Source organism: Rhamphochromis sp. 'chilingali', assembly GCF_963969265.1.
Source record: "Rhamphochromis sp. 'chilingali' genome assembly, chromosome: 9".
NCBI lineage: Eukaryota > Metazoa > Chordata > Actinopteri > Cichliformes > Cichlidae > Rhamphochromis > Rhamphochromis sp. 'chilingali'.
Genome location: NC_137936.1, coordinates 25,540,665 through 25,566,564, shown reverse-complemented (window position 1 = coordinate 25,566,564; position 25,900 = coordinate 25,540,665). Strand labels below are relative to the sequence as shown.

Genomic DNA, 25,900 nt, shown 5'->3' with positions numbered 1-25,900 from the left:
TCATCAGTGTTTGGTGTTCCCTTGTCCTGTTCGGCATTTATGTAATGCTACAAAGTGCACATCACTTGGTTAAAACTCTAACCCCAACAGCCAAAGTCGAGGCGATATTTGCAGGCCCTGTAAATTATCGTAGGTCGTAAAGCTGATTTCCTGCCTTTTGTGTAATCTTTTAAAAGCAATTGATGTGGAAAACAGGAATATGTGAGCTGACCCACCGCCTCCAAACGCCTGTCCTGCTTTTGTACTTCACGGCAGCCTTGCTTTTGGCCATGAATGAACCAGTGTTTGGTCTGTGCCAGTTCAGAATAAGTCTCTAGATTCCGTAAAGGCCAGTGTGCATGAATTTCACTGCAATGTGAAAAGAACAAGTCTCAGAGATTTTTCATTTGTGGGAATTTCTATAGTTTCTATCCTCAGCCTTGTTTTCTCCTCCTCTCTGTAATGAATTTAAACATCATAAATGTTAGTTTATTTCAAAGGTCCCAAGGACCTCATGTTTGTGTTGGGTTTTCTTTATTACTGAAAAAGGTAGATTTTTTTTGGCCATTAGACTTAAGCTCCTGCAGTTGATAATTCAACATTGAACGTTTGTTGTTTTTGGCCAAGTAAAATTGTATCATGTGCTTAGGCTGCACAATTAAATAATTAAACAACTAAATATAGAAAAATTGATAAAGGCAGGGGAGAGTTGTCAATAGTTATTTCTTTCAAATATAGATTTTTATTTTCTTTCTCTGAATCACACCAACAGGTCAGGGAGCACAGACTAAGCTAAGATTAACTGATGAGTTTCAATCATTGCCAGTTAATCTGTAAACCCATCTCAATTATTCAGTCATTTATTTTAAATTTGGCTCATTAAAGTTGCCAAGAGTGCCAAATGTGACGTCTTCAGGTTTTTTAGTGTTGACTATTATTTACACTGATCATATACTCTGGTTACTGTCATATATGACAAAAAAGATAAGCAACCTCTCACAATGGAGAAATTGAAGTTAGAATATACTTGTCAGTTTATCTTCCATAAAATAATAACTCTATTATGAAGTGTTAAGAAACTGTTTTTTGTTTCCATGTTTTTTTTAAGTGAAATAAAAGTTTCTCTGGTTGCATGTGTGTCCACTCTGCAGGTTTTAATTTTCCTATGTTGATAGATGAGTCCTACATGCCTTTGATATGCTCACTCTCCTTGTGTGTGTGTGTGTGTTATCCTGGTTTCCTCTTTGGCTTTGAAGTGTTTTCTACAGGAAGCTTCACACTGTTTACTCTGCTGAAACATTCCTTCCTGCAATATACCCCCCCCCCCCCCCACTCACCCCCCCTCCCCAGACACACAGACACACACACACACAGTCTGCCACCTCCCCCTCTCTTCTTCTGCTTCCTCTCCTTTCACACACACTTCAAAGGCTGCTGGATGGGGGTGTGAGGGCCTGCTATTCTACAGGTGTGAGGTTATTAGAGCTGTGTGTGTGTGTGTGTGTGTGTGTGTGTGTGTGTGTGTGTGTGTGTGTGTGTGTGTGTGCGTGCTAGTTTTACGTGTCAGCATCATGCAGGAAAAGGCTCCTGATTCAGGATAGATATTAAGTGTCATTTTAATAACCTCTTGGTTTCAAACACTCCATCTTCTTCCCACAGTCCAGTGACATGGATGATGTAAGGATGCGCTTGTCCAACATTTTCCACTTCCAGTAGAATATTGATACCTTTGTGTTGTGCTAAGTTATTAAGCTATATGAAGAAGAGACTGGGAATCATTCCTTTGTTAGGGACGTGGCTGCTTTGACTGTCGTGTGTCCAGGTACAGGCTGTGAATGCCAGACCTCACCTAGTGTCACTGAGCTGTATATCTACTCTGTGTTCAAGCTGTTGGTGCCTTGTAGAGTATTTTCATCAGACTAATATTCTGGCTTACTTAATGGTACAGAGCATGCAATAAGTCTGAGATTCAGTTTTTGTGAGTAAAATCTTAGTATTTCAGCTAGCTAACCCAATTTGCTAGTGCTAGCTGATGCATTAGGACTGAAGCTTTTTGATCAAATCTGGTAACTTCTGAAAGCAGAAAAGCACCAGAAAAACCCAAACTTTGAGGCGTCAAAACACAGTCTTAAGCCAATGGGTGATGTCACTATAGCTACCTAAATCTTTTATACCCAGTCTCTGGTCCTGAAACATTTGCAGATGGTACTCGTTCTTTTTTTTTGTTTTTTTTTTTGTTAGGGTTATCAGACTCAGAATAAGAGTCAGCATACTTTATTAATCCCTAAGGAAATTATGTGGGTTACAGTTGCACCATTATAAATACCAGTAACAGAAACAGACTATTTAACAATACAATATGTTAGAGATTTAAGAAATTTAGGAAATATGAACAATATATATAAAAATCGCTCAATAATAAATATCACGGATTGACAGAGGTGATTATTAATCACTCGGTACAGATATCCCGGAAAATACTCAATACCATTTTCAGTGGTATCAGTTGCTGCTTAAATAGTTGGGGGGGGGGTTTTGTTTTGTTTTTTTTTAAGCAGGATGCTGCTGTCCTTTTTTGCTGGTAGACTTTACAGACATTAAACATTACAGATGGGCACGACTTTAAGGCTCCTTATCATTTTATTATTAGCTGCTAGCTGCTAACTTAACAGATGGCTAATGTGGCTGTCAGACTAACGGTTGCATTTACGATGTGTCTTTAATACTTTACGGACCTCCCGAAATTGCTCATGACATTTGTTCTGTGGCGTCAAGATCAACTGCTTCAGCTGCTAGTGAGGGGAGGGGCTGTGTGCCTGCCTATCTGTAGCAATTGTGTGTGATGTTGTGCATTAATACTCCTGCAAATAAGTATCTCATCTGTTTATTAGTATCGATTAATATCAGATTTTTTTGATAAACCTACTCAACATTCCTGCTTTGAAGAGCTACATGTTGGTCAAACTCAGTGAAACCTTTGTAATCCAGATGTTGGCTGCAGTGCCTCTAATGATGCTATGAAGTTTATTTAATTTAATTAGCTAATGTAGCCTGTAAGCTCCAAGCCTCTACATTTATTTTAACGGTCTTTAAATTGCTTGCTCAGATTTCTTCAGCTCCCTCTGGAGCCTTGCAAGACTATTGCAGTTTTTACAAAGATGGTGTCCCATACGGAAAAGAAATAGTAAAAACTTATATGTGATTACTCATGAAAGTGGCCACTTTCATGAGTAAATCATATAAGGCTTACATGATTTACTCATGAAAGTGGCCACTTTCGCATTACTTTCATACATTGTTTTAGTAAGTATCCAAAACATACAAGTTTCATTATATAATTTTTCAAGGGATCTTATATCTGTTTTCACTCTTGTATGCTTTTCATACAAGTTTCACACAAGACAGATACAAACTTTATAAGATTTATATATATCTTTTCCATATGGGGTAGTATTCATCAAAACAATTAAACAAGCTTTTATGTGTGAAAACAATTGTGTTTGTCTACATGGATAGTAGGGTTATAGTAGGGTTTGTTTTTTTAAATTGCAAATGTGTTAAAAGGAGGTTTGATATTAATCCTGAAACTCATGGAGGAAACCTCCTTTTTTCCCTACATCATCCAGAAACCCGGTTACTGCAGAGAAAGCTAGAATGATAGATGATTTAAGTCAACGTAAAATCTCTTTTTGTAGTGAAACACATCTGCTGAAGCCATCACATCTGTCTCAGCGGAGGAAGTAACTCATTCGGCTTCCTCCTCTCTGTATCCCTCTCTGGATTCTTCATCCTCCCGTCTCTCTACCCTGCCATCATTTTTCAAATAAGGTTTCCCCTGTGAAACCATGTCACATATCTAGGGCGTCGGTGTGGTTTTGGCATCAGGGAGCCTCAGAGGACATCATGGCTGGGTAGGCGTCGGATGGGAAACGTGTGTTTTCTGATTTCTGGCGGCTGAAACAGGCAGAAGGTGAAGCGTGAGTGCTGGAGCTCCACCTCTATCATAAAACAGCTCAGGGAAATATTTTTCATCGCTGTCCTCTGAGGCTTTCTGAGGAAAAACTGAGTTTTACAACTTGAACTTTACTTACGTATGCGCTGGAAATGTCCTAAACAGCCCTGAGCAGAAGTACGAGGTAATAAAAGGAAAGCGAGGATGCTTTAAAAACTTATGCAACGAACAGTTTTGATTTATTGAGTTAATATTTTGTTCTTAAACCTTTGGAAAACTTGCCACAGTTCTTCTGTGGATTCACGCTGCCTCAGTGTGATTCCATCTCTTCATGTCTTCATGAGTGAATGATGTTAAGCTCCGGTCTGCATGCCAAAGTCTCCCTGGTACCTCCAGTTGATCTATGTTGCGTTTTTCAGAATGTGAAAGCACTTAGGTAAAGAAAAAAGTGCATGTGTGGATGGTGAGTGCTCCAGTACAGAAGAAAAGTGCTATATAACAACTAGTCCATTTAGGATTCTAAGTATCTGCTATTCTTCTGGGTGAAGATGTTTTTTTTTTTTTGTTTTTTTTAAAATAACCATTTCAACACATGTACTGCAAATCTTAATTTTTTTAGACACCTTAACAGAAATATAAATGATCTTCGGTGGATCTTCCGACTTCCATCGTCTAAAGTCTGTCGTGGTTTGACTAATCCTGTGAGAATGGAGCAGGTAATTGGTCAAATCACTGCAAGCTAATGGAGTCTCTACTTGGGAAGTAGTGTACTTTGAGAAGTGAGAACGTGTTGGGCGTGCACTTTCTCCTGCTGTGTGGCTACACGTGTGAAAGGGAAACATCAGACAATGTCCCGACCTGATTCCTGTGACATTGTCAGGAGCTCATGTGTAAAAGTGGGCCACAGCTCTTCCTTCAGAGTCAGTTTTGTTGCAAAGAGATGGCCCCCTGACGGTGGTGGTGGTGGAGAATTTGTGTATTTTTATGTCCTTCAAACAAAGAAGAACTTTGTAGTGAAAGGAAGATGTTGGATGTTAAAATCCTAAATGAAATTAAAATGGAGTTTTCTCAGGTAACAAATGAGCGTCACATGACCTCGTTCTATAGATTTGGACCGTCACTCACTACACATGTATAGTGTTGTCTAGGTCGTGTATTTTCAAAGGAAGTCAGGATTTGGCCTGCTCAGAGTCTCTTAAAGGACAAACCGTCACAGCGGGAGTGAAGCAGCTCCTCCTGGGTTAGGAGGAGGAGTCCTGATGAAGAGGGGTGGGAGGGGTTGGGGGACATTGAGGAGCAGTCATGCAGGAGGAGGAAGCCGCAGGTTTTGTTCTTGCGGTGGGAAATCTCTGGTTGGCTGCTCCCGAGCTCACACTCACACAGAGTTTGTATTGTTGGACCTCACTTTTGTTTCCAGCTTTTTCTTTCTGGATTTGGTGCTGAACCGAGATCATACATGATTTCATGTTCCTGTTCAGCAGTTTGTCATGTGACAACAGATGCGTGCGTTCCTGCTCTCCATGTTTAGCCATTAATAAAACATTTTGACTGGACTGCACTCACTGATTGGCAGTTCCAGAGTCGTTGATGATGCACGGTTTAGGTCATTTCTAGTTACATTGTACAGTTATTTCATTTTTAACCTTAATTTATATTTTATTCCTTCCTAGTTAAATTTACCCTTTTAAATTTTTCATATTTATTTCCTATCTTATTCATAGCCTATTCCTTTTTTGTTTTCTTTAGGTCACGAGCAGTTGTCCAAGCATTTCACTACATATCGTACTGTGTATGACTGTGTACGTGACAAATAAAATTTGAATTTGAATTTGAATTCTAAAGATGATTCACCAAAGTCAGCCTGTTTGCGAAATACTTTGTGTCTCCAATTTTCATCTAGCATGTCTGACCATCTTTATCAACAAGTACATGCTCCTCACTTTCGATGCACCCTCTCCTCTATGTTCTTTCTCCGGATGGATGCACACTTCCTCACTTAATCTATGATCCCACAGGGTTTCCTATCAAACTGCGAGCCTGTTAACTTGAAAAAGGAGCAGGTCTGCTGTTAGTAAATTTTACTAAAAGAAAAACTATAATAGAATGAGAAAATCAGCTAAAAGGTGTAAATTAATGTGGCAACAACCCCATCTTTAGGACACGGGAACGACTGACTGCATTTGTAATTAAGTGCTCTATTGGGTAAGCATTGGGGAGCAACTTGGGTTAACTGTCTTGTCCAAAGATAGTTTGACATACAGACAAGAGAAGTTGGGGATCAAACCACCAACCTTCTGATTAGTAGATGAGCAACTCTACCCCTGAGCTATAGCCATCTTTCCTCAGTCTTAGGCTTTTACTATCTTGTATATTTAATAAGTAGCAGAATATTTTGCTGCCTTTTCATCTTTACTGGTTAACTTATACACTAAATGCGTGAAATGATTCAATTCAGTGCCATGTGGAGGCAACAATCTAGCTGCACTTTTAAGGTGGAACACTTTCATCCATCCTACTCACGCTGACTGAACAGAATCTATGAACAGATCTCAACATAACAGTTTTAACCGTGTTTTTACTGGCTGCCTTGTATTAAATATGCTTTAGTGGGGATTGAAATGTAACTGTACTATGCAAGAATCAGTTTGAGTTATTAAAAAACACTCATAGTGTGTTGGATTGGTGTGTTTTATGCATTGCATGTTGAATATCTGTTCCGTGTCTCAACAGTATCTGGTTCTTTCATCAGTATCACTCTCCCGTGATTTATGAGGATGAAGTTAAACTATTTCTCAGTCCATGCTGAAACTCCCAAAGCCCTAAAAATAAATCCTTTAACTTTTCTTCTGATAGAAGAATAAAATAAAACATGACTCCATTACATCAGAAAGATTTAATCTTTTGCCACACAGTTCATGTGTCCTGACATGATTTTAAAAAACAAAGTTCACCAGGTGATCATAATAATTATAAAGTGCATAATTTTCTCTTGTGTAAAATACCAGTTTACAGGGAAGGATAGAAGGAAAGTACATTATCAGTGTTGATTAAAGGTCTCCGTCCGCCTCAAAAACAGCCTTTTTCCCCTGTGATGATGATCACGATGATGATGCAGCGATTCGTCAGAACTGACAGTCTGCATCTGCTCCAAAACGGTATTTGACACACAGTGAACAAGATCCTACAAGACCAGCACAGACTGAATCCAACTCCGACTCAGGCGCTTTGTTATCAGCGGCCTTGTTGTGCCATATGGAAGTGTTTGGAGGTGTGTGTTTGTCTGTAAAAGGCAGGAAGACATTAAGAGGGCTGAGTTTTTAGCCTCGAGGCTTTTGCATGAACAAGGACCTCATCAGCTTCACACGGTCTCGCTGTTCTTTGTGTGCAATGAAATCCTCAGTGAAGTTTCAATGAAGATAAAAAGGTTCAGGTGGCTTTTTTGAAGTAGTTGCCATAAAGGAGCATTTTCTTTGGTGGGGTAGTCTCTGGAAGTTCGCAGAATTGCTAAAAAGTGGTCGTATTGTGTCTTATCTCATCTGCGTGCAGAAAACAAGTTCTCTAGAAGCAAATACTCAGAGATGGACTCAGGAGGGGAGATGAGTAAAAATATATCAATTATAGCTTAATAATATTGACATGATTAACATGATAGGAGTAATCGAACTCAACTTTTCACTTAAAGAAAAGCAATCAGATGTCCCCGATCACATGTAAGCACACTTCATTTTTATCATAGCAGTCCCAATCATTCCTTGGGATCAATCTAAACAAATATTTATTGATTAGACTGAATGAACTGAAATAACAGCTGGAGCTCTCTGAATGTTGATTGATTGTGCCTAGCAGTTTTGAAAGAAATAAAACAGGGGAAACAGCTCCATCTTCATCCCTCAGGTTCTTTCAGTTGGGCATGAATGTAGGATGGCTGGTTTAAGGTACAGCCTACTGGACCATCACACAAGCAGCTGTGATTACTGTGGCATATTAACATCCAGGCCTGGCAGTGGGCTGGTAGCCTCCGGGTGCTGCTCAGAGCTTTGGAGATCCACATTTGCATGTTGTAGTTACCTGAGGGCAGTGTCAAAGACATGTAGAGGCTTTTCACATTTCCTGTAAGCTACTGCTGTTTATGTTTGTGGTTTTGCTGCTCCCTTAGCATTGACTTAGAAGTTATAATAGACAAAGAACTTTATTTTATTTTATTTTCAGTGAAGTGAAACCAAGTGTTGAAGATAAATACAGCTTTAACAATGTGCTGAAGAGCTTAGTCTCATGTTTTATTTGTATTTATTTATTTTTAATTACCACGAGCCTGGAAAAACTCTCGGCCTCCTCAGCTTTTTATTAGCACTGTCCATTTGTAGCATATCTAATGTGTATATTAGCCTAACCATTAGTTAGCCCATCATTACATGTGAAGTTCAAAGTTACAGTTGTGCTGTATGATTTTTAGAAATACTTCACTTAGTACATGGTAAGTCAGCTTTTTATGGAGACTTCCTGCCTGCAATTCAGCTGAAAGCTTTACGTCTTCTTTTTTCATTGATGGAAGGATGTTAAACTTTATTGTAGCACCTGGAAGAACAGCAACACTGAAAGAGTTTGGACTGTTTTTAACTCTGTGGTGATTGCTTTTGCCCAGTGTTTGTTTGCTTTTGGGAATTCAAGGACCATTTTAATACGGAAATACCCAATGACGGCAGAGTTAGCAAGCAGATAAAGATAAGATAACATAAATGACTCTATGAAGACTGATTGCTAACCAGGTTTTAACCCCCCTTTTGTTGAGCATGTTACACCCTAGTAAAGCATATGGACAAAACTGGAGAGAAGTCTGAACATTAGGACCTGAGCTGCCTGAACTGCAGCTTGATGGACATTTATGAATTCTGGAAGAAGTGGAAAAAATGTTGTCTAAACCCAAGTAGCTGCACATGAGCTTAAATGGAACTGCGTTTTGAAATCTGTGATTTAAATCTGAAAATATCTGAGAAACAAGTGAGCAGCATCATAAGTGATGGTGCCTGACAGACGCTCTGCTCTGCAGGCACTTCAGCTCATCGTGCAGCTCTAATCTTCCTCTAATCTTCCTCCCCTGAACGGAACTTTTGTTTATGCTTCAGCCCAGGAGGAGTATGTTGATTAGAGGTCAGCTGGGAGTTTGTCCCCACATCTGGAACTGGTCTGGCTGGCCCAAACAAAACGAAGCAGAGGAGAAGTCTGCTAAGTGAACCTTAAAAGCTGTAATTGAAGAAGTTCCTGTTTAATCAGATCCCTCCTTCTCTTCTTTCCTCCTTCCTTCCTTCCCTTTTTCCTTCCCTGCAGGCTCGGTCATTACTTCTCCCATCATCCTTTACTCCCCCATTCCTCTCCTGAGTCCTTAGATCCTTTCCTCCCTTGTGTGCGCTGATTAATTACTGTTTCAACTAACTGAGCCTGCAATTAGCTGTCTGATTACCACAGGAACTGATTTTGTGTGTGTGTGTGTGTGAGTGATGTTTGGGGATTCCCAAGGGAAATTCAGTGTTTCTTCAAAAGTTTTTATGTTGTTTAAAGAGTTTTGTTCTTCTTGTCTGAAAAAGTGAATTTTTTTTTTTTTTTTGGACTGGTTTGTTTATGTGTCTGCGGACAGGATGTCAAACAGCTGCTCATCCGGTCATTTATTGTGAGTGATAATGAACTACTTGTATTTTCAGTTGTTTACTGATGTGGATTCATGTCTGCTCGGGCCTCAGGGGATGTGCGTATTTTTGTGTGTGTGGATATTTGCAGGGGAGAAGCATAATGATTATTACTAGTGAGAAACACCTGGCAACAGGAAAAAAAAGCTTTTTGTGTGTGTGTCTGCTGTAAAGTATTAAAGTTTGACTCACAGCGGTGGGCGGTTTAACTGGTGGTGAAGAGGGGTAGAAATAGTTCGTTAATTCTGAATTATCTAAATATGCAAGTTAGTAAAAACTCCAGGTGTTTTTACACAGCTGGGTAACTTTAGGATAGCTTAGAGTTGCCATTAGTTGGAGTGTGAAATGAACAAGACACCTTTTACTAAACGCTGAGATTTAGCCCCTTAGAATCAGGGCTGGGTGGGTAAAGCACTTAATTAATGTATGGTTAAATCTACCTTGTAGTCTCAAGTAAGTTGAGTCTTCAGTAAGACTAGAAAAGTGCTACACAAATACCAGTGAATTTCCAATTCTTGTTTTATAAATTAGGTGCACCCCTTTCCTTTCCGGTGTGCCTTTGTCTCTTGCTGTTTTGTTCACCTTGACCCAAAAAGACTTAAAAAAAAGGAGCCTTTAGTTGACAGGATCTCAGTAAATGTCACAACATTTTTTTTCTGTAGGTGAACCAGTCGATGCTTTTTACCTTCAGATCAACAGAGGTCTGCTAGCTGTTCAGCTTTTGAATGGTACGCAGTCGAGGTGTAGGTTGGATGCCTGCTTTGGCCCTTCGTTGCTCTTCCTGTAGCTAAGCTTGTCGCATGGGCCTCACTTTTCTCTTAGTGCCACTGCAGATTTTCTGCCCTTGCACGATGGCCAATATAGTCAGTCTGGGCCTGACCCCCAATTGGATGGCTTTTACTTATTTGTTAATTATTGAAGACACAATGTTTATACCATGTTAAATGATCAACCTTAAATTTGCTTACCAAAATAACATTTGCTTTGGATTGGAAACAAATAAATTCATAATGGACTGTCAGACAGTGAAGATCAGAGCCAAGTCAAGTGTTTCTGTCCTGTAAGATGCTGGAGTGTTTGAAGAGATACAGGAAATGTTGTAATGCAAAACCCATAACAGAGTAGGAGCGGATCAAAAGTACTGTCTTAATTATAATTTATGTATTAAGACATCACTATTACTTTAAGAAGTGCCAGCAGCGGCGTCACGGCACATTTATTTTTTTGCATTTTAGAATATTAAGTTTGTTTATTTGATTAAAAAAACTTTTTTTCCCTTTTCTTAGACAACGTGTGATTCTCATGAGTTATTTTATTTAATCATAATAAAACCACTGATGCTTGTCAGTTTGTCCACTGCAGCACAGCAAAATAATAACTGTTGACAAGTGAATTCAGCAACAAACACCGTGCACCGTGCATTGTAAACAAACACCGTAAACAGTGCTTACTGCTACGGTGTGACACGGAAAACTCAACCTGTCAGTCACAGAGGCTGTGGTGACACTGCTGTTAAAACTTGACAAACTTGTAACGTCTAACTGATTCATACCAGAGTGAATTTGAGGAATTTAAATGTGTGTTCGCAATGAGTACTTGACCTGTGATGTAAAATTATTTACTTGTTATTATGCTTTATCTCGTACGTTTTTAGCAAAAATGTAGTTCCATGCAAAACCAGGTTTTTGTGGGTCAGTGCAAGAAACCAGGAAGTCCCTTTTTTTTTTTTCCTCCCCCTGTGCTGTTGGTGGAAAAAACGTCCCCCTTGATTTTTAATTAGCCTTTTAGTTCATGCTGCCAGCGGGACACGTGCACACACCGCAGCATATAAACTTCTAAAGGTCAAAGTTCATACAGCAGAGGCCAACTTAAAGCACAGCGTATAATTAATGCAAACATGATTAGATGAAACGTTGTGTGTGTCTGTGCGGACTATTTTATTTATTTATTTTTATCATTGTTGTGTTGCCTTTAGGTGTTTTGCGATCTGGACAATGAGGGACTTCACAAGTATGTCATTAAAAGTGTGTGTGTCTTTTTGTATGGATGGGTTGTATTTGTGAGGTACAGTGGCTGCTAATAAACAGCACACCGTCAGTAACACTCGCACACACTCAGCTGGGTGTCTCTTTGATTGGTTTCAGGTGTGTGAGACCAGTCTGACACCTCTGTAATAAACCTGAGGGGTGGGTGTGTGTGTGTGTGTGTGTGTGTGTGTGTGTGTGTGTGTGTGTGTGTGTGTGTGTGTGTGAGAACATAAAAAAGGGTCAAAGCCGTAAAACTGCTGAAACAGTCGAGGCTGAAACATGCGTAAAGAAAGTCCTCATCTTTGTGTGGGAACATGGAGAATGGGCTTCTGGGTAATTGTAGCTCACAAGGGAGCTGATGTCTCGTCTTATCTTGCTGCTCATCATGTGTTACTGTATCTGCTGTTCTTTGTATTAAATAGACCTCATGGGTGAGGTTGCAAGGATAGCCCAGTCCTGTCTATTAAATGGAGATTTGGTGACCTTTCTCAGGCGCCAGCTTTTATCTTACAAAAATGTAATTATTGCTAAGATTTCCACTGCTGACACCATCTTAAGACCAAGTCATGGCTTTTACATCTGCATGGCTAGAAAGCAAGTAGACTTAATGTCTGTTCACCGTTATTGTCATTTTGTTAAAAAGAAGTGAAACAGCCATGCTAGGTGACTGGTTTGCATAATCTTCTGCTAAAAGTTTAAGCTTTTTCACGCCTGTCATCAGGAGTGGTTACTTTCATATGTCTCATATATCTCTGTTTTCTCCCTCAGGTACCTTCAGGTGCAGATGGAGGCCGCAGGCTGGCCGTTACCTTCAGAGCCGACAGTGAGTTTCTCTTAAACATCGTAAATCTGCACAAAGTGGCTGACTAAATGTAGCAAAAATTGTAGCACACATGGTACATTTCCTCTGGTTTGCACATTGCATTGTCTGCATCAGGTGTACTCTCTTAAATCTTTACCCATTAAAAGCATACTAGGAGTAAGGAAGCATCGAAGCTCTGCTGGTGTCCGTCATAGTTCAGGCCTGCTTACAGAACAAAATAATTGTGTGTTCATCAGAAGTTTGCAAGAAGATGATCTGTAAACTATTCTAATGGTCATGAAACCACTTTTATTGATACATACTTAGGTGTCAAAACTTGTCACTATGGGTACAAGAAAGGTCATCAGATGTTGTCTGAAAGGGGGGGGTTGAGGTAGACTCCATGTGTTGCTGTTCAATTATAATCCTTGTTTATCTTACATTGGGTCGTAGCAAGTCCATGTATAAAAGAAGCTGCTTCATCTCTTCACCCCTCAAAGTCAGCTTCTTTCTGATTGGCTTCCCCTTGTAAACATGAGCTTTGAACTTAATGAGCTGAGCTGTGTGAGACTGAGATGGCAAAAAACAGTCCAAAGTGTTAAGACCAGTTAAATTTGCAGACCTCATTACTGGACTCTGGCCATGTTTAACATCAGCCTCTAGAATATATAACAAAAAATAATCTAATCTAGTTCTGATTATGTTTGCTCTACCTAACTTGAATTTCAAGGTATTTATTAGTTAATCCAAATAAAATCACATTATAATATCAAATTTGAAGTGTTACAGACTAGAAGAGAGCTTTCATGCAGGCATTTTATGGAGATCGTTTTGTATTTGACACTTAAAATCCTCCACAGGTGTGACTCGTTCCTCTGAGGGTAAACCTAAAATCTTTCACAAAGATCAATTTGATCATAAAATAGTTTATTTTCTGTCATATTTGATATGAAAATCTGCAAGCCCTCCTTACCCTCGCCCACATCATCTCCTCTGTCCTCCTCCTCCACCTTTTCCACCACCACCCTGCGCCTCCTCTTCTTCTTTTGTTCTTTTCTCTGTAAAAGTCAAGTTCCTGAACCGTGGCCGATCCCTCCCTCCCTTCTTTGTCTGTGACCATGAGTGAGGAAACGCTTTCAGATCCCTCAGAAAGTGTGTGTGTGTTGTCTGCAGTGTTATTGCAACCCCTGCAGCTAACAACTACATGCGGTTTAACTATTTTATGGAGTTTGCTCGTGTTGATTGAGGAGTTTGAAAAAAAAAATTGTTATATTTGTGCGATAGAGAAAAATATTGTCATAAATACAGATTAAATTTAAATAAGAAAACCTGTATTTGGATCTAGGGACTTGATACATGGATGGAGTGGACAACAACTTCAACCTTGGTGGAGATTATTCCGTGTTTCATCTAATAAATGTAAAAAGTCCTCCTTCCTCCTTCTGTAAGATCCAAGATGTTTTGTATAGTTTCAAAGTTAGTTTAAAACTGTGCACGAGGGAAAAGTGCAGCAGCAGCTTTAATTTATTAACTGTTTGTGCCGTAACTGCAGTTCCTGTGTTCAGTGATTCTGAGTTGATTCACAGGTTCAGTTTTTTAAAAATTAGAGTGAGTCTGATTTCTTAAAGATTTCCTCCCCTGTGTTTGGACACAGTCAGGTCAGCTCTTTCCTTGTGTCTCCAGCACTTATGCTACGCTAACATTATGTAGGTTTGTATTTGCTGACATTTATCTGCAGATTAAACCAAATCACCCTGTATTACCCAAAATGTCAAACTGCATTATTAACAGAATGTGATTCTTTTGTCTGAGGGTCGTCTTGTGAGTTTCTTCCATTTCTCTGATTTTCATTTAATCTAGCTTTAACACATATTATGTAAGCAATGACGTGTGGGTCAGAGGTCAGAAGATCATGTGAATTCTGAAGATCAGATGAAATGAAAACACGCTTGGAGCTAAAGTGAAGCGCTCAAGTGTTTTAGCATGACAATCAGAGTGTGTGTGTGTGTGTGTGTGTGTGTGTGTGTGTGTGTGTGTGTGTCACACCTCAGTAGTTTGAGGATCAAGGAGAGCCAGAGGCTTCCTCTCTCACACCCTCTCTTTGCTGGAAGTGATGTCATGGGAATTATAAAGCAGGGTGACCTTTGACCTCCAGTAGGTTCCCTAGAAAGGATTGTAGGATCAGCAATACGTTGAGGATAGTTTATTTATTTATTTATTTATTTATTTATTTATTTATTTATTTGGTGATGGGTTTATCATCTTTGCTGCAAACACACCATCCTGCTGTGGGAAATTCTCACCAGTGATCAAAATGTTTTTTTTAATCCACACATTCAAACAAATGCACATTTAAAAACTGTGATGTCCGGGATTTTTAAAAACTCCTGGATATTTTGTCAAATTAAAACCGTACATTTGTAAGCTCTGTCAGATACCTGTCCAGTGTCGTGTTTGGGATATTTTCTGTAGCTCTAACTTACAGACGCACCCATAAACTGCTCACGTCCCAGCCGTCATTAATCGTGAAAACATTTTTGCCACAATATTAGACCTCCTCTTTCAGATGATTTCAAACCTGACATCACACTTCCTTGTGTAACCGAGGCTGACATATGAAGATAGCGAGCTTCATATAGAAGTGAACAGGTGCCTTATACCTGTACAAATCCATGTCTCCTCTGGTCATGATAAGAAAGAAGTGTGACTGCATCGAAGTCCATCCTTCAGCTCCTTCGATAACCTTAGGAAACACTTTCCTGATGAGAGGAAAGATTTAAGGTCTTTGTTGCTGGTTTCAGCACTTACTTAATACACCAGTTTCAGGGGGCCGAAACTGGAGCCTAGTTTTAAAAAGCAAAGCTAGTCAAAACATTTGAGTTTTATTCTCCATGGATGATCTCAACATAGCTATGTCCACGGATTTTGCTCCAGCTGGGATAGGTTCCAGCCCTCCCTAGCTGACAAAAGTGTTCAGAAAATTAACTGAATGGTAACTAATTGTTGGCTTTGGTCTTCGTTTGCTGACAGTATGTCCAGGATTTGAGCATCCAGTCGGAGTGCCTCAAACCGCGTGACATGCTCCAGAGGATTTAACCAAAACTAAAGATTATGCATTTTAGAAATCTGACAGTGCCTCACTGTCATTGAATAATTCTAATTTTTTTACTCAGACTGAAATCTGCTTCAGAAGAACGTCAGCTGAAGCTGATACTTTAAAAACAGTAGGTTCAAGTTGTCATAATTCTACTTTGAAGGATGAAGCATTGAAAGAAAATGAGGATGCACAAATAAATGGAGCAACTGTGATGGTCTCCTTCAGCCTCCTCTTCTTTCTGTGCTTTGTGTGAGCGCCTCCTCCTATGCTTCTTAAATTGGAAAGCGAACAGGAAGAAAAAAGGGGACAGCTAAAGAAAACGTTTGCAGTGAACTTTAGCCCTCTTTTCGTTCTTCTGTCTTTACACTGCTTTGTTTTATAAATGCTGAAACCAAAGATTAGGGAAGGAGGAAGAAGAGTAAAAAGAACTGCAGCCTTCCTCTCCTCCATACATCCTACGGAAGATGGAGGAAGAGGAGCAACCAGCTGTGACCTTCTCCTTTAGCCCTGAACATGACCCTGCTTTGAGGAGGATGAAGAGGCGAGAGCAAGAGGAGCAGTGACTCGTGTCTAACGTTCTCTCATCCGTCTCCATCTTTTATAAGCTCTTCTCTCCCAGCTTCTTCCTCCTCTTCCTCACTTCTGTCAATCGATGGTTAGCAGGAGGAAAGGGGAGCAGTCAGTCGTGTCTGAGTTCACGCCTCTTTTCTTTCTACATCCTAAGTCCATCTTTTTTCCTCCGATCCCTCTCGGTTCATGGCTGGCTGCTCCTCCTCCTCCGCCCCTCCAACTTCGTGTCTCTCAAGATAAAACAAGAGAAATGTTGGAGACGAGAGGAGGTGAATGACAAACAACCCAGAGCGACTGAATTAATGAAGGTGCGGTTAATAAAATATGGATGACAGATCGGACAGCTGTGGAATCTGCTAATAATGCATTTCTTAATTTAACTCAAAGTATCTCCTTAGAGGGTTATCTAAAGATAATGACACACACACACACACAAAAGATGTCAATCGTATGACTTTTAAAAAAGTAGAGCTGTTATGTTCAGTCATTCTGGACTCTCATTAAAGTAGCTTTAAACAACTCACAGTTCAAATTAAGCCTTCTTTAACTTAGTTCAAACAAGCTGTTTTAGCTCCGCCCTTTAAGTCTAACTTTCTCCTGATTGGCTGCAGAAACTTTAACCAGGAGGTTTATGGAGCTGTTGAAATGAAAAGACGACATATGGACCTAAGAATAGAAATAAATGTCTGAGTTTAAGCCTGACCATTAAGGAAAGGTCAGTAGCGCAGAGCATCTCCCACCAGAGCTCTGGACCATAAACTTTCTTATATTTTAAATTCAGAATTACATATCCTTCATTTTAGCATGATCTTGGTCTATTGTACCTATAGTTTGTATAGTTTTGTGGTTTTATTTGTTTATTTTCCCATTTTTGAGACATACATTAGTACAGTAATTTTTAATTACTGTACTAATGTATGTCTCAAATTTCAAGTTATTCTCTCAATTTTGTGTTGTTTTCTCAGATGTTTTAGCTGCTAAGTAGAAATTTCAAGATACTTAATTTTAGATTTTAACTTATGGATGGTAACAAGCTGGAAACTATAATAAAAGAATCGGCAGAGTTGACAAAAGTCCATAACCTTCCTGCAAGAATCTGGAATTGAGCCTGAATGGTCCTTAAATGGCTGTGAAGATGTTAACTGCAGTCTTTAATCTTTACTCTGTCCATCAGGCTCAGATTTCTGTTTCAAGAACCATTAAATCTTTTATTAAAGTGCGGCTCTCTGTGCTGTTGTTAATCTCTTCATATCTCTCTGTTTCTCTCTGCAGACTGCTCATTAAACTACCCACTGGGGAAGCACATGATCCGTGAGGTCACCAACGTCTCCTTCAGTCATCTAGCCTGCGACGATCAGGCCGCCGTGGTTGTCCACTGGTCTGCGAGCCCACTAGGTCTGTTTACCTGTCGGCCTGCCTGTTTGCACGATCATCCGGAGAGACAGTTTTAGAGAGAGAACAGGGAAAGTTGAGGGAAGAGCAAGAAAGTTCAAAGTGCTCAAATCGTAAGATTACCCAGCTCTGTGCGTGTGTGTCCCTTTGATCGGGGCCGGAAAGAGAGGGAAAGAGGATCGCATCTCACACAACAATGCCGCGATTTGACCGTGAAGGAATGTGTGTGCGCACAGTGTAAGGTGAACCTCTGCTGCCTCTCCCTCTCTGTGACAAAACGGCCCGTTGTTTTCTCACACAGAGAGGGAGAGGCAGAAATCTCCCTGAAATTCTCCATGTCATACTCACATGTTGCCAGATTTCCTCTTTGAGATCTGCACAGCTTAAGGTTACTGCTGTAAGACAGCCAAGACTTTACCGACAAACCCAGAATTTATCTGAAACAAGGCTGAAGGCTGTGGCGCACCAGATGAGTAAAATTAGGGAGTTGGGCAGGAAGACTTTTTTCTTTTTTTGGTCACCCGAATTAAGGTCTGTGACTAATTGTTGTTAACTGCAGTGAGAGCTTGTTTTGCATTGCCAGCATTAAGTTGGACTCATTCTAGGTTGAAGTTGGTTCACGGATCCCATTCAGAACTTTCATGGACAGAATTCTTAAAGGGGTGGAGGTTGTCGGATTCGGAGGTCTCAGGATCTTGTGTGAGTCTGTCAGCTTCCTTGAGCCATGACCTCCACCGTGTGCTGAGTCACAAGTCTGAGGCCATGGTTCCTAGCCAGCAAAGAGTGGATTGCCCACTCTGGTTTGGGAACAAGCTGCTTCCCCCGGGTAGGAGTAGTAGGAGTCTTGCGGTCTTGGTCACGATAGATTGGTGTGGTGTCTGCAGTGATGCTGTACAGGTTTGTTGTGGTGAAGAGAGAACTAAGCATGAAAGCAAAGCTGTCAACTGGTCGATCTACATTCCCACCCCCAGCTGTGGTCACGAGCTGTAGGAAGGGTGGCTGGACTCAGCCTTAGAGACCCTTGGGGTGAGCAGCTCTGTCACTGGGGGCAGGCCATGGACAATCTGGAGAGATTATCGCTCTCTGGCTTGGGGACATCCAGAAGAGCTGGAGGAGGGTCTGGGTATCTCTGCTTAAGCTGCTGCCCAAACGACACAGGATAAGTGGCAAATAACAGATGAATGGATAGCTGGTTAGATATTTCCACTGTGTTTTTCCCAGAGAAGGCAAAGCTTCTACATGTTACGTACCAGGGATAAATAAGACTAGTTGTTGGAGACATTTAGCATCATCACATTAAACTGAGCCTAGTCTTAGCGTTTAACTTCTTGCAGCTGCATTTAATCTTCAAAAATAATGTCAGGGAACATGAGAGAGAGATGCAGTAGAGCATCTACTGCTGATCACTTAAAGCAACTCAACTACAAGCTACTTTTACTTGTACTTTCACTCTTTTTTTCTATAGATTTTATTCCCTTGCTCGCTCACATGCGGAGCCCATATAGAATCACAGATTAACTTTAACTTGTATTTGGGGGGTGGGAGGAAACCGGAGTACCTGTAGGAAATCCTCACAGAAAGGCCCCGGGTGACGCAAGAAACTCTTTCCTGTGAGGCAACATAACCATTCATGCCACAATTCAGACTACTCGATCGACTTACAAAAAATACCGTCCACCACAAACAATAAACTCTTTACATGTGTCCGATCTTATAAAAGAGGTGAAAAGGGGTCTTTTTAGATTTGTATTTGTGATAAACAGATACTCGTGGTTCTTGTTTGATTGCTATTGAGTTTGAATAAAGATTGTCCAAATTTATACTGAAGAGAAGGAGAGAAAGAAAAACAGATCAATTGTGACCTCAGGCTGCTTCTGCTGTTAAAATGCAAAACATCCACGACTCACAAAGAGGGAGCGAGAGAGGTGTTCAGAAATATGCCTCAGGACAGAAAAACCTGTTCTGCTGCATCTCTCTCTCATGTTCCCTGTCTTTCTCCTGGAGAGCTAATATGAAAAACATGTCCGGTCGATGTATAGGTATAATTAAAAGACAGGTGTGCTTTCAAAGAGGAGTGACGGGGGTTTAAGGAGTGGAGGATTGTAGGAGAAGTGAAGAGGACTGAAAATAAGGAGGGTGGAGACGAGAGGAGATGCATGCAAATGAAGGAACAGAGTGGAGGGGGGAGAAAAATGAGAATAGGCGGAGATATAAGGAGGCACAGGAAAGAAGGAAACAAGGGTAGGTTTGAGGCCTTGTTATCACTGTGTGAATTAGCTCTACACACTATTTGGTTTTTAATTGTAGCTATCTGCCGTGACTGGTTGCTGTTTAGCTGGGATGATTCCCAGCTACACTGACTGGTTACTATCTGTAATGTAAAATAAGCTGTAGAAAAGTACCAGGTATCAAAACCAGTTAGACCTTTCATGGTCTGAAAAAAAGAGTTGAGGAAAGGGCACAAAAAGATTAGCTGAAGGAAGCATCCTGAAAGAGTTGGCAAGACTGTAAAGAAGAAAATTAGGCTATTAGCTGCTATGTGCCCATTCATAATCACTGATTAAGGTATCGTCTTTGCCCTACTGCTTATTAGTGCTACTTTCCTTTCTCTACATCAAATATAATTTTTCATAACTAAATGCAAGATTTTATAGTACTGTTTAGAGTTAATGTTGACACTGCAAATCGCAAGATGTTTAGTGGTCTTTAATCTCCCAGCTCCTTAGTACAAAGTGAGAATACCACAAGTAATAGTCCACTGAGTTCACAGTAAGCAACGGTTGACCTGTGGCCTCGATTCAGGCAACACTTGCACCAAAAACAACATGTGTTTCTGGCAGTGAGAATACGTCTGCAGATGACTCATGCTTCGGAGTCTCCTGCTGTGTGTTACGTATCAGAAAGGATAACAGAAGAAAGTCCACAAACTGTATTATCCCCATGATGTCCGGAGTTCATGCACAAAAGTGGCACAACACATCAGATTCCCACCTTTTCAGTCTTTTGCCTTTTTCTGACAGTAAGTTTGTCGATTAGCTGTGACAAGCATGCACTGGCAAGGTATTACGTTAAACCTATTTCTCCTGTGTTTATATCAAGGTATGTTCATGCAACTCTACCATGACCACCTAAAAATCCCACCTCAAATCAAAGGGCTACTAATACAGTAGAACATTTACTTAACTGTGCAATAGAAATGAGTGCAGCAGAGAAAAGGGGAAAGATGGATGAAGAGGAGGGAACAAGGAAAGGCAGAAAGAAGAGTAAGAAGAAGGTAGGAATGAAACTAGATCTGGTTAGGAGTGTAGTGTAGAGAGTGAATAAGGATATGGATGTGTTGGTAAAAGGCAAGGAGAAAAGACTGGTGAGGAAGAGAAAAGATGGATGCAGACGTGGTGAGACTGAACTTGCTGTTGCGTCTCTGCAGGGATTGAACACATTAAAGGCTTCAGAGTTTACCTGGAGGACAAGAATCCAGAAGGGAAACAGTGTCAACACCTCATCCTCAAAGACCCACGACAGCTCAACTTCTCCTACAAGAACACGGTAGGGCCATTTCCACAAAAACACTTTGAACTGCTGGCTTTTCACATTTCCCGCAGTAGCACATCGCTCAAAGGATAAGATGCTTCTTCCAAATGTAAGCATGTTAGAGGCGGCTATCGAGGGTGCTGGAACAGGGGGACAAGGAGCCCTGAAGAAAATGTTGTTTTGAGGGATAAGCATGTTAATCCCTGCACACTTTTTGTAAAATGAAGCAGACATGCATAAACAAGTCGAACACTCCTAATTCTTTCTATTTTCAAAATAGGGATTTGTAATTGACACCATTCTGGGTTTGCTTGGGAGTGGACAGAGAGCCTGGGTCTCAATAAGGCATACCTCTGGATCTGCATCTGCAGTTTCTTGGGTTGTTAATGCATATTAGGCTTAACATCAGCAGTTTGAATCATTGTGCAGACCTCTCAGAATATAGTTATGTGTATTTGTTTTACTTCATTCTTTTGTTTTTTGTTGCTTTTTGGCCCTCGATCGATATGAAATTACTTCAGCTCCCTTGGTGGTTTCAGTCAATCCTTTCCGCTGCAGGCTGGCTGTGTAATAATCTCCTCCTAAACTGATGGTAATGTGCTGTAAGAGATCAGGAACACAATCTGCAGTCTTCATTCTTCCAAAATATCGTCATTATAGGACACTGACAATAAACTCGCACATGACTGCCTGGACAAAGATAAACACTTGAATCCTTGAAACATCTGTGGCCCTGAAGCCTTGAAATAATTACCACACAGTGTAAGCTGGCTCACTGAGTCACTCTTCTGTTGAGATGTTGTATTTAATAAGTCCACATACATGCTCATTAGAGTCTGCTTTTATCTTTTTTACTGCTTTTAATCAATTCATGCCTGCAGCCCACAGATAAAAAATGTTGGCACAATGACCTCAATTAATGTGCACTGTTCCCGATGAATGGATGAAGCAAACATGTTTGTGCTTTATTAACTCGGAGATTTACCATTGCTGCTAAACTGTATTATTTCGATTTACTTCATTTCCTCTGAAGACTGTCGCTCATCATTTCCTTCTAATTTCACCGTTGAACGTTTGTGTTTGTTAATGTTTTCATGTACAGAAGCTGAGCAGTCAGCCGTTCAGCGGTTTGAACTTTGACACCGACTACATGGTTCGTGTGGTTCCCTTTCCATCTCAGATGAACGAGAGCTTCTTCCCTCCGTCTTTCCTCAAAACTAACTGTGAGTCCTACACGTCTCACAAATGTATGGGACTGAGTTTTTAGCCGATCAGCTGATTCACTGATTGTTTAGAAAAGCCTTTTCAGGCGCCTCTTACATCATCTTACTGTTCCAAATCCCAAAAAGCCACCTCGAGGCACTTTACACTTTAAGGTAAAGACTTAACCAGACTCAGGGAGGGGCAGCCATCTGCCACGACTGGTTAGAGGTGAGCATAGTTTTACGTTTTCTTTGTTATAATATAATTGTCCCATTTAGGCTTCCAAGGCACGATAAAACAGAGTATGATTTAGGGCGTGGCTACCTCAGGATGCACAAGCCTCTACCATGTGAGTGTTTATATATACAGCTGGTATGTAATACATGTGACGACATAAACAAAAACAAGATACAAGATGCTTTGTTTTTATGTTTTCTTTTTCTATTTAAATCAGTTCAATTCAGTTTTATTTATAAAGTTAAAGTATAAAGACTTAATCACAACAACAGTTGCCTTAAGGCGTTTTATATTGAAAGGTGAAGACCCTACAATAATGCAGATAAGCAATCAGATAAGCAAGCACTTTGCAACAGTCGGAAGGAAAAACTCCTTTTTAACAGGAAGAAACCTCCGTCAGAACTGCAGTGACTGGTTGGGGCTGAGGGGAGGGAGACAGGATAAAAAAGGCCAGGAGATTAATAATAACTCATGATTAAATGCAGACAGGTGTAAACATGCAGTGAGTGAAAACAGATGTGAAAAGAAACGCTCAGTGGATCATGGGAAGCCCCAGCAGTCTAGACCTATTGCAGCATAACTTAAGGGAGGACTCAAGGTCATCTGATTCAGCTAAAACTGTAAGCTTTATCAAAGAGGAATCTTTTAAGCTTGTGTTAAAAGTAGAGGGGGTGTCTGTCTCCTGAATCCAAACTGGGAGCTGGTTCCACAGAAGAGGGGCCTGGAGAGACTGCCTCCCATTCTACTTTTAAATACTCTAGGAACCACAAGTAAGCCTGCAGTCTGAGACCAAAGTGCTCTAATGGGGTGATATGGTACTATCAGGTCATTAAGATAACATGGGGACTGATTATCAAGGCCTTGTATATGAGAAGAATTTTAAGTTTGATCCTGGATTTAACAGGGAGCCAATGAAGAGACGTGACGTCAGTGTCCTCACCTCTTGAGACACCTAAAAATTACCGTCCTGAAGAAAACAGTGTTTACTTTCATGTGGAGTCAGATGGAAACGTGTTCATTAAATACTGGAAGCAGAATAAAAACAAAAATGCTGCTAGACTGACAGATTTACTGCACTGCTCCGAGATGCATGCACCACCTTGGAAGTGAGTTTAAATGGATCACAAGACAGAACATGCATAAAGCTTAGGAGTTGCTGTGAGGTTGTGTGTTTCACTATGTGCCAAGCCAGACTAGTTTTCCCAAAACATCCCCTTTTTTTAATAAGCTGAGACAAAACTGAGGCTGTACAATGAGAACAATAAAACAAACTTTGTAACCATCTCTCTGTGTGTTTTGTTTTTTTGTTGTTTCCTTACAGCGTGTGAAATGCTCCTCGGATCAGACAACCTGGTCTGCAAACCATGTAAGTTCCTCAGTGTCGTCGTCATAACCAGAGCCACATGTAGGCCGACTTAGTCGGGAGCTGGTTACACTACCAAAGCTGGACCCAGCCCCGCCTCGCTCTTAGATCAGTTTATTGTGAATTCGTTTTTGCACAAACGATTCAAGTTTTTCTGTGTAGGTGAAATGATGAGAAATAGGGGAGGCTACGGTGACCTTAAGCAGAAAAAGACAACAATGTGGTCCTACATTTCTGAAATGTTGCTGTATTTTTTGAAAGGTTCTTCTTGTACTTGTTTTATTGCAATATCTAAGAGGTCGTGGGAGTTTAGAGTTCTTATTTCTTGTGTTTGCAGTCTGGACACCAAAGACGCTGAACGTGTCTCAGCTCGGATCGAGCCTTCATGTGGCCTTTGATCAGGCTCCGCCCTCCTTTGGTTTCCATTTCTACTACCTGTACTACAAACTGCGACCGGACGGACCCTCCAAACTGCAGCGCTGCAAACCGGTAAGATCAGCTGTGTTTAATACATTTTGACATCAGTAAAGTTCAGATTTATAAAAGTTTTCTAAAACCCGCCATGTTCGAGCAGGTTTTCGGTGACCTCTAATGAGAAACGTGACAGTTGTTGTAATAAATACTCTAATAAATCTCCGTAAACAGATTCAAATTCAAAGGACTGTGTAGGCGAATGAAAATATACTGGGTAGCAGGAGATGACAGAACCTGAGGAACTGGTATCATATTTAACCCTTTGTAATCACCATTTCCATATCTAGACCAAATAAATTATAGCAATAAGTCTTTCTGCATGCAACCGAACTTAAATATCACGAGATCAGCTGTCCCAGAGCGCTGTTTCCTTTGGTACTCTATCAATCTGACCAGCTGTTAACAACACTTGGAATATACGTTGTCACCGTGAACTACCACGTGGTTTTCAGCAACAGCGGAGAAATGATGTCATTTCCCGAGCAGCTGTAGTATTTATTTATTTTTTTTCTCCAAGGCCTATCGCAGATCCACTGCGGCTGCTGAAAACTGTTTAACTTTGTGCCTTTGCGCATATAAGCTGAACGCGTAGAACTTTGAGTGCACTACTGGAAATAGTTAATTTTGCTGTACATGCTGTGTTTCTTCAAAGTGCATATGCATTTTATTTTTAATACAGTTTATAAAAATGAGTGCATTACAAACATTTATGAACACACTCAAGCTAAATTTCCTGTTTACAGTTTTGAGGGACACACCCATGACAACTGTGTATCTAGAAAAATGTGTAAAAAAAATTCACTTTTAGTAATGTATTTGGTTACTATGGACTTATTACATACACGTTATTAAAATTTGGGCTCTATCAATAAACAGTAAGTTGAATTTCTCAAAAAACAAAGGCAGTACAGCATGTAAAAATATGAAGACAAGCTTGGGTGGACTCTTTCTGTGATAGTTAAACTGGAAGAGGTTATATTGGTGCCTATTGAGTACCTGTAGACCACCAGAGATTTTCTCATGAAAGCTCTTAAGTTTTGTTTGGAAAAAAGGGTTTAATCGTTTGAGGGAAAAAGCTGAATTAAACTGTATGGAAAATTACCAAAGAATGTTTTTTCTTCTTTGTTTTGGAAAGCAGATCAGCTTGTGGGTAAAAAGTGAATGCTGTTGTTTCCAGAGATGTATTTATTTAGATTACAGAAGAGGGTTTACTCTGTCCTTTTTTTTTTTTTTTTTTTTTTTTTTTTTTTTTGCCACCACAAAAAGAACTGAAATGCTTTTGTTGGTCGCTGCTGAGACCCTGTAAAGACGTGTTTTTATTGAATTCTTTCCTTTCAATAAATACATTTGTTTGGACTTGCCTGAAAAGAACATTTGAGATTGCTGGCCATTGGACCTTATTTTGCTTCACTTGGTGCTTTACAGTTGAGGGGTTCGCGGTAGAGTGTGTGATGCTCTAAAACATGGGCTCTTGTGGCAGATTCACCCTGAAATAGCAAGTTAGCAGTCTGTTACAAACATGTGATTTCTCTGATTCTCCAAACTATTCTCATAGTTTCTTCTAGTATTTTCTGTGAAAATGTGTGTTGTCC

At 40.3% G+C, this 25,900-nt stretch overlaps 1 protein-coding gene across 1 annotated transcript in view; it reads left to right on the top strand.

Moving 5' to 3' along the window:
* The window catches only part of il17rd (interleukin 17 receptor D), a 34,225-nt gene that overhangs the window by 901 nt on the left and 7,424 nt on the right, over window positions 1-25,900 (top strand). Inside the window, exons 2-7 of the mRNA XM_080892550.1 lie at window positions 12,408-12,462; window positions 17,381-17,503; window positions 20,928-21,046; window positions 22,134-22,254; window positions 23,793-23,837; window positions 24,172-24,323. Coding sequence (XP_080748676.1) covers window positions 12,408-12,462; window positions 17,381-17,503; window positions 20,928-21,046; window positions 22,134-22,254; window positions 23,793-23,837; window positions 24,172-24,323 — 615 coding nt within the window. The remainder of the gene's footprint in view (window positions 1-12,407; window positions 12,463-17,380; window positions 17,504-20,927; window positions 21,047-22,133; window positions 22,255-23,792; window positions 23,838-24,171; window positions 24,324-25,900) is intronic.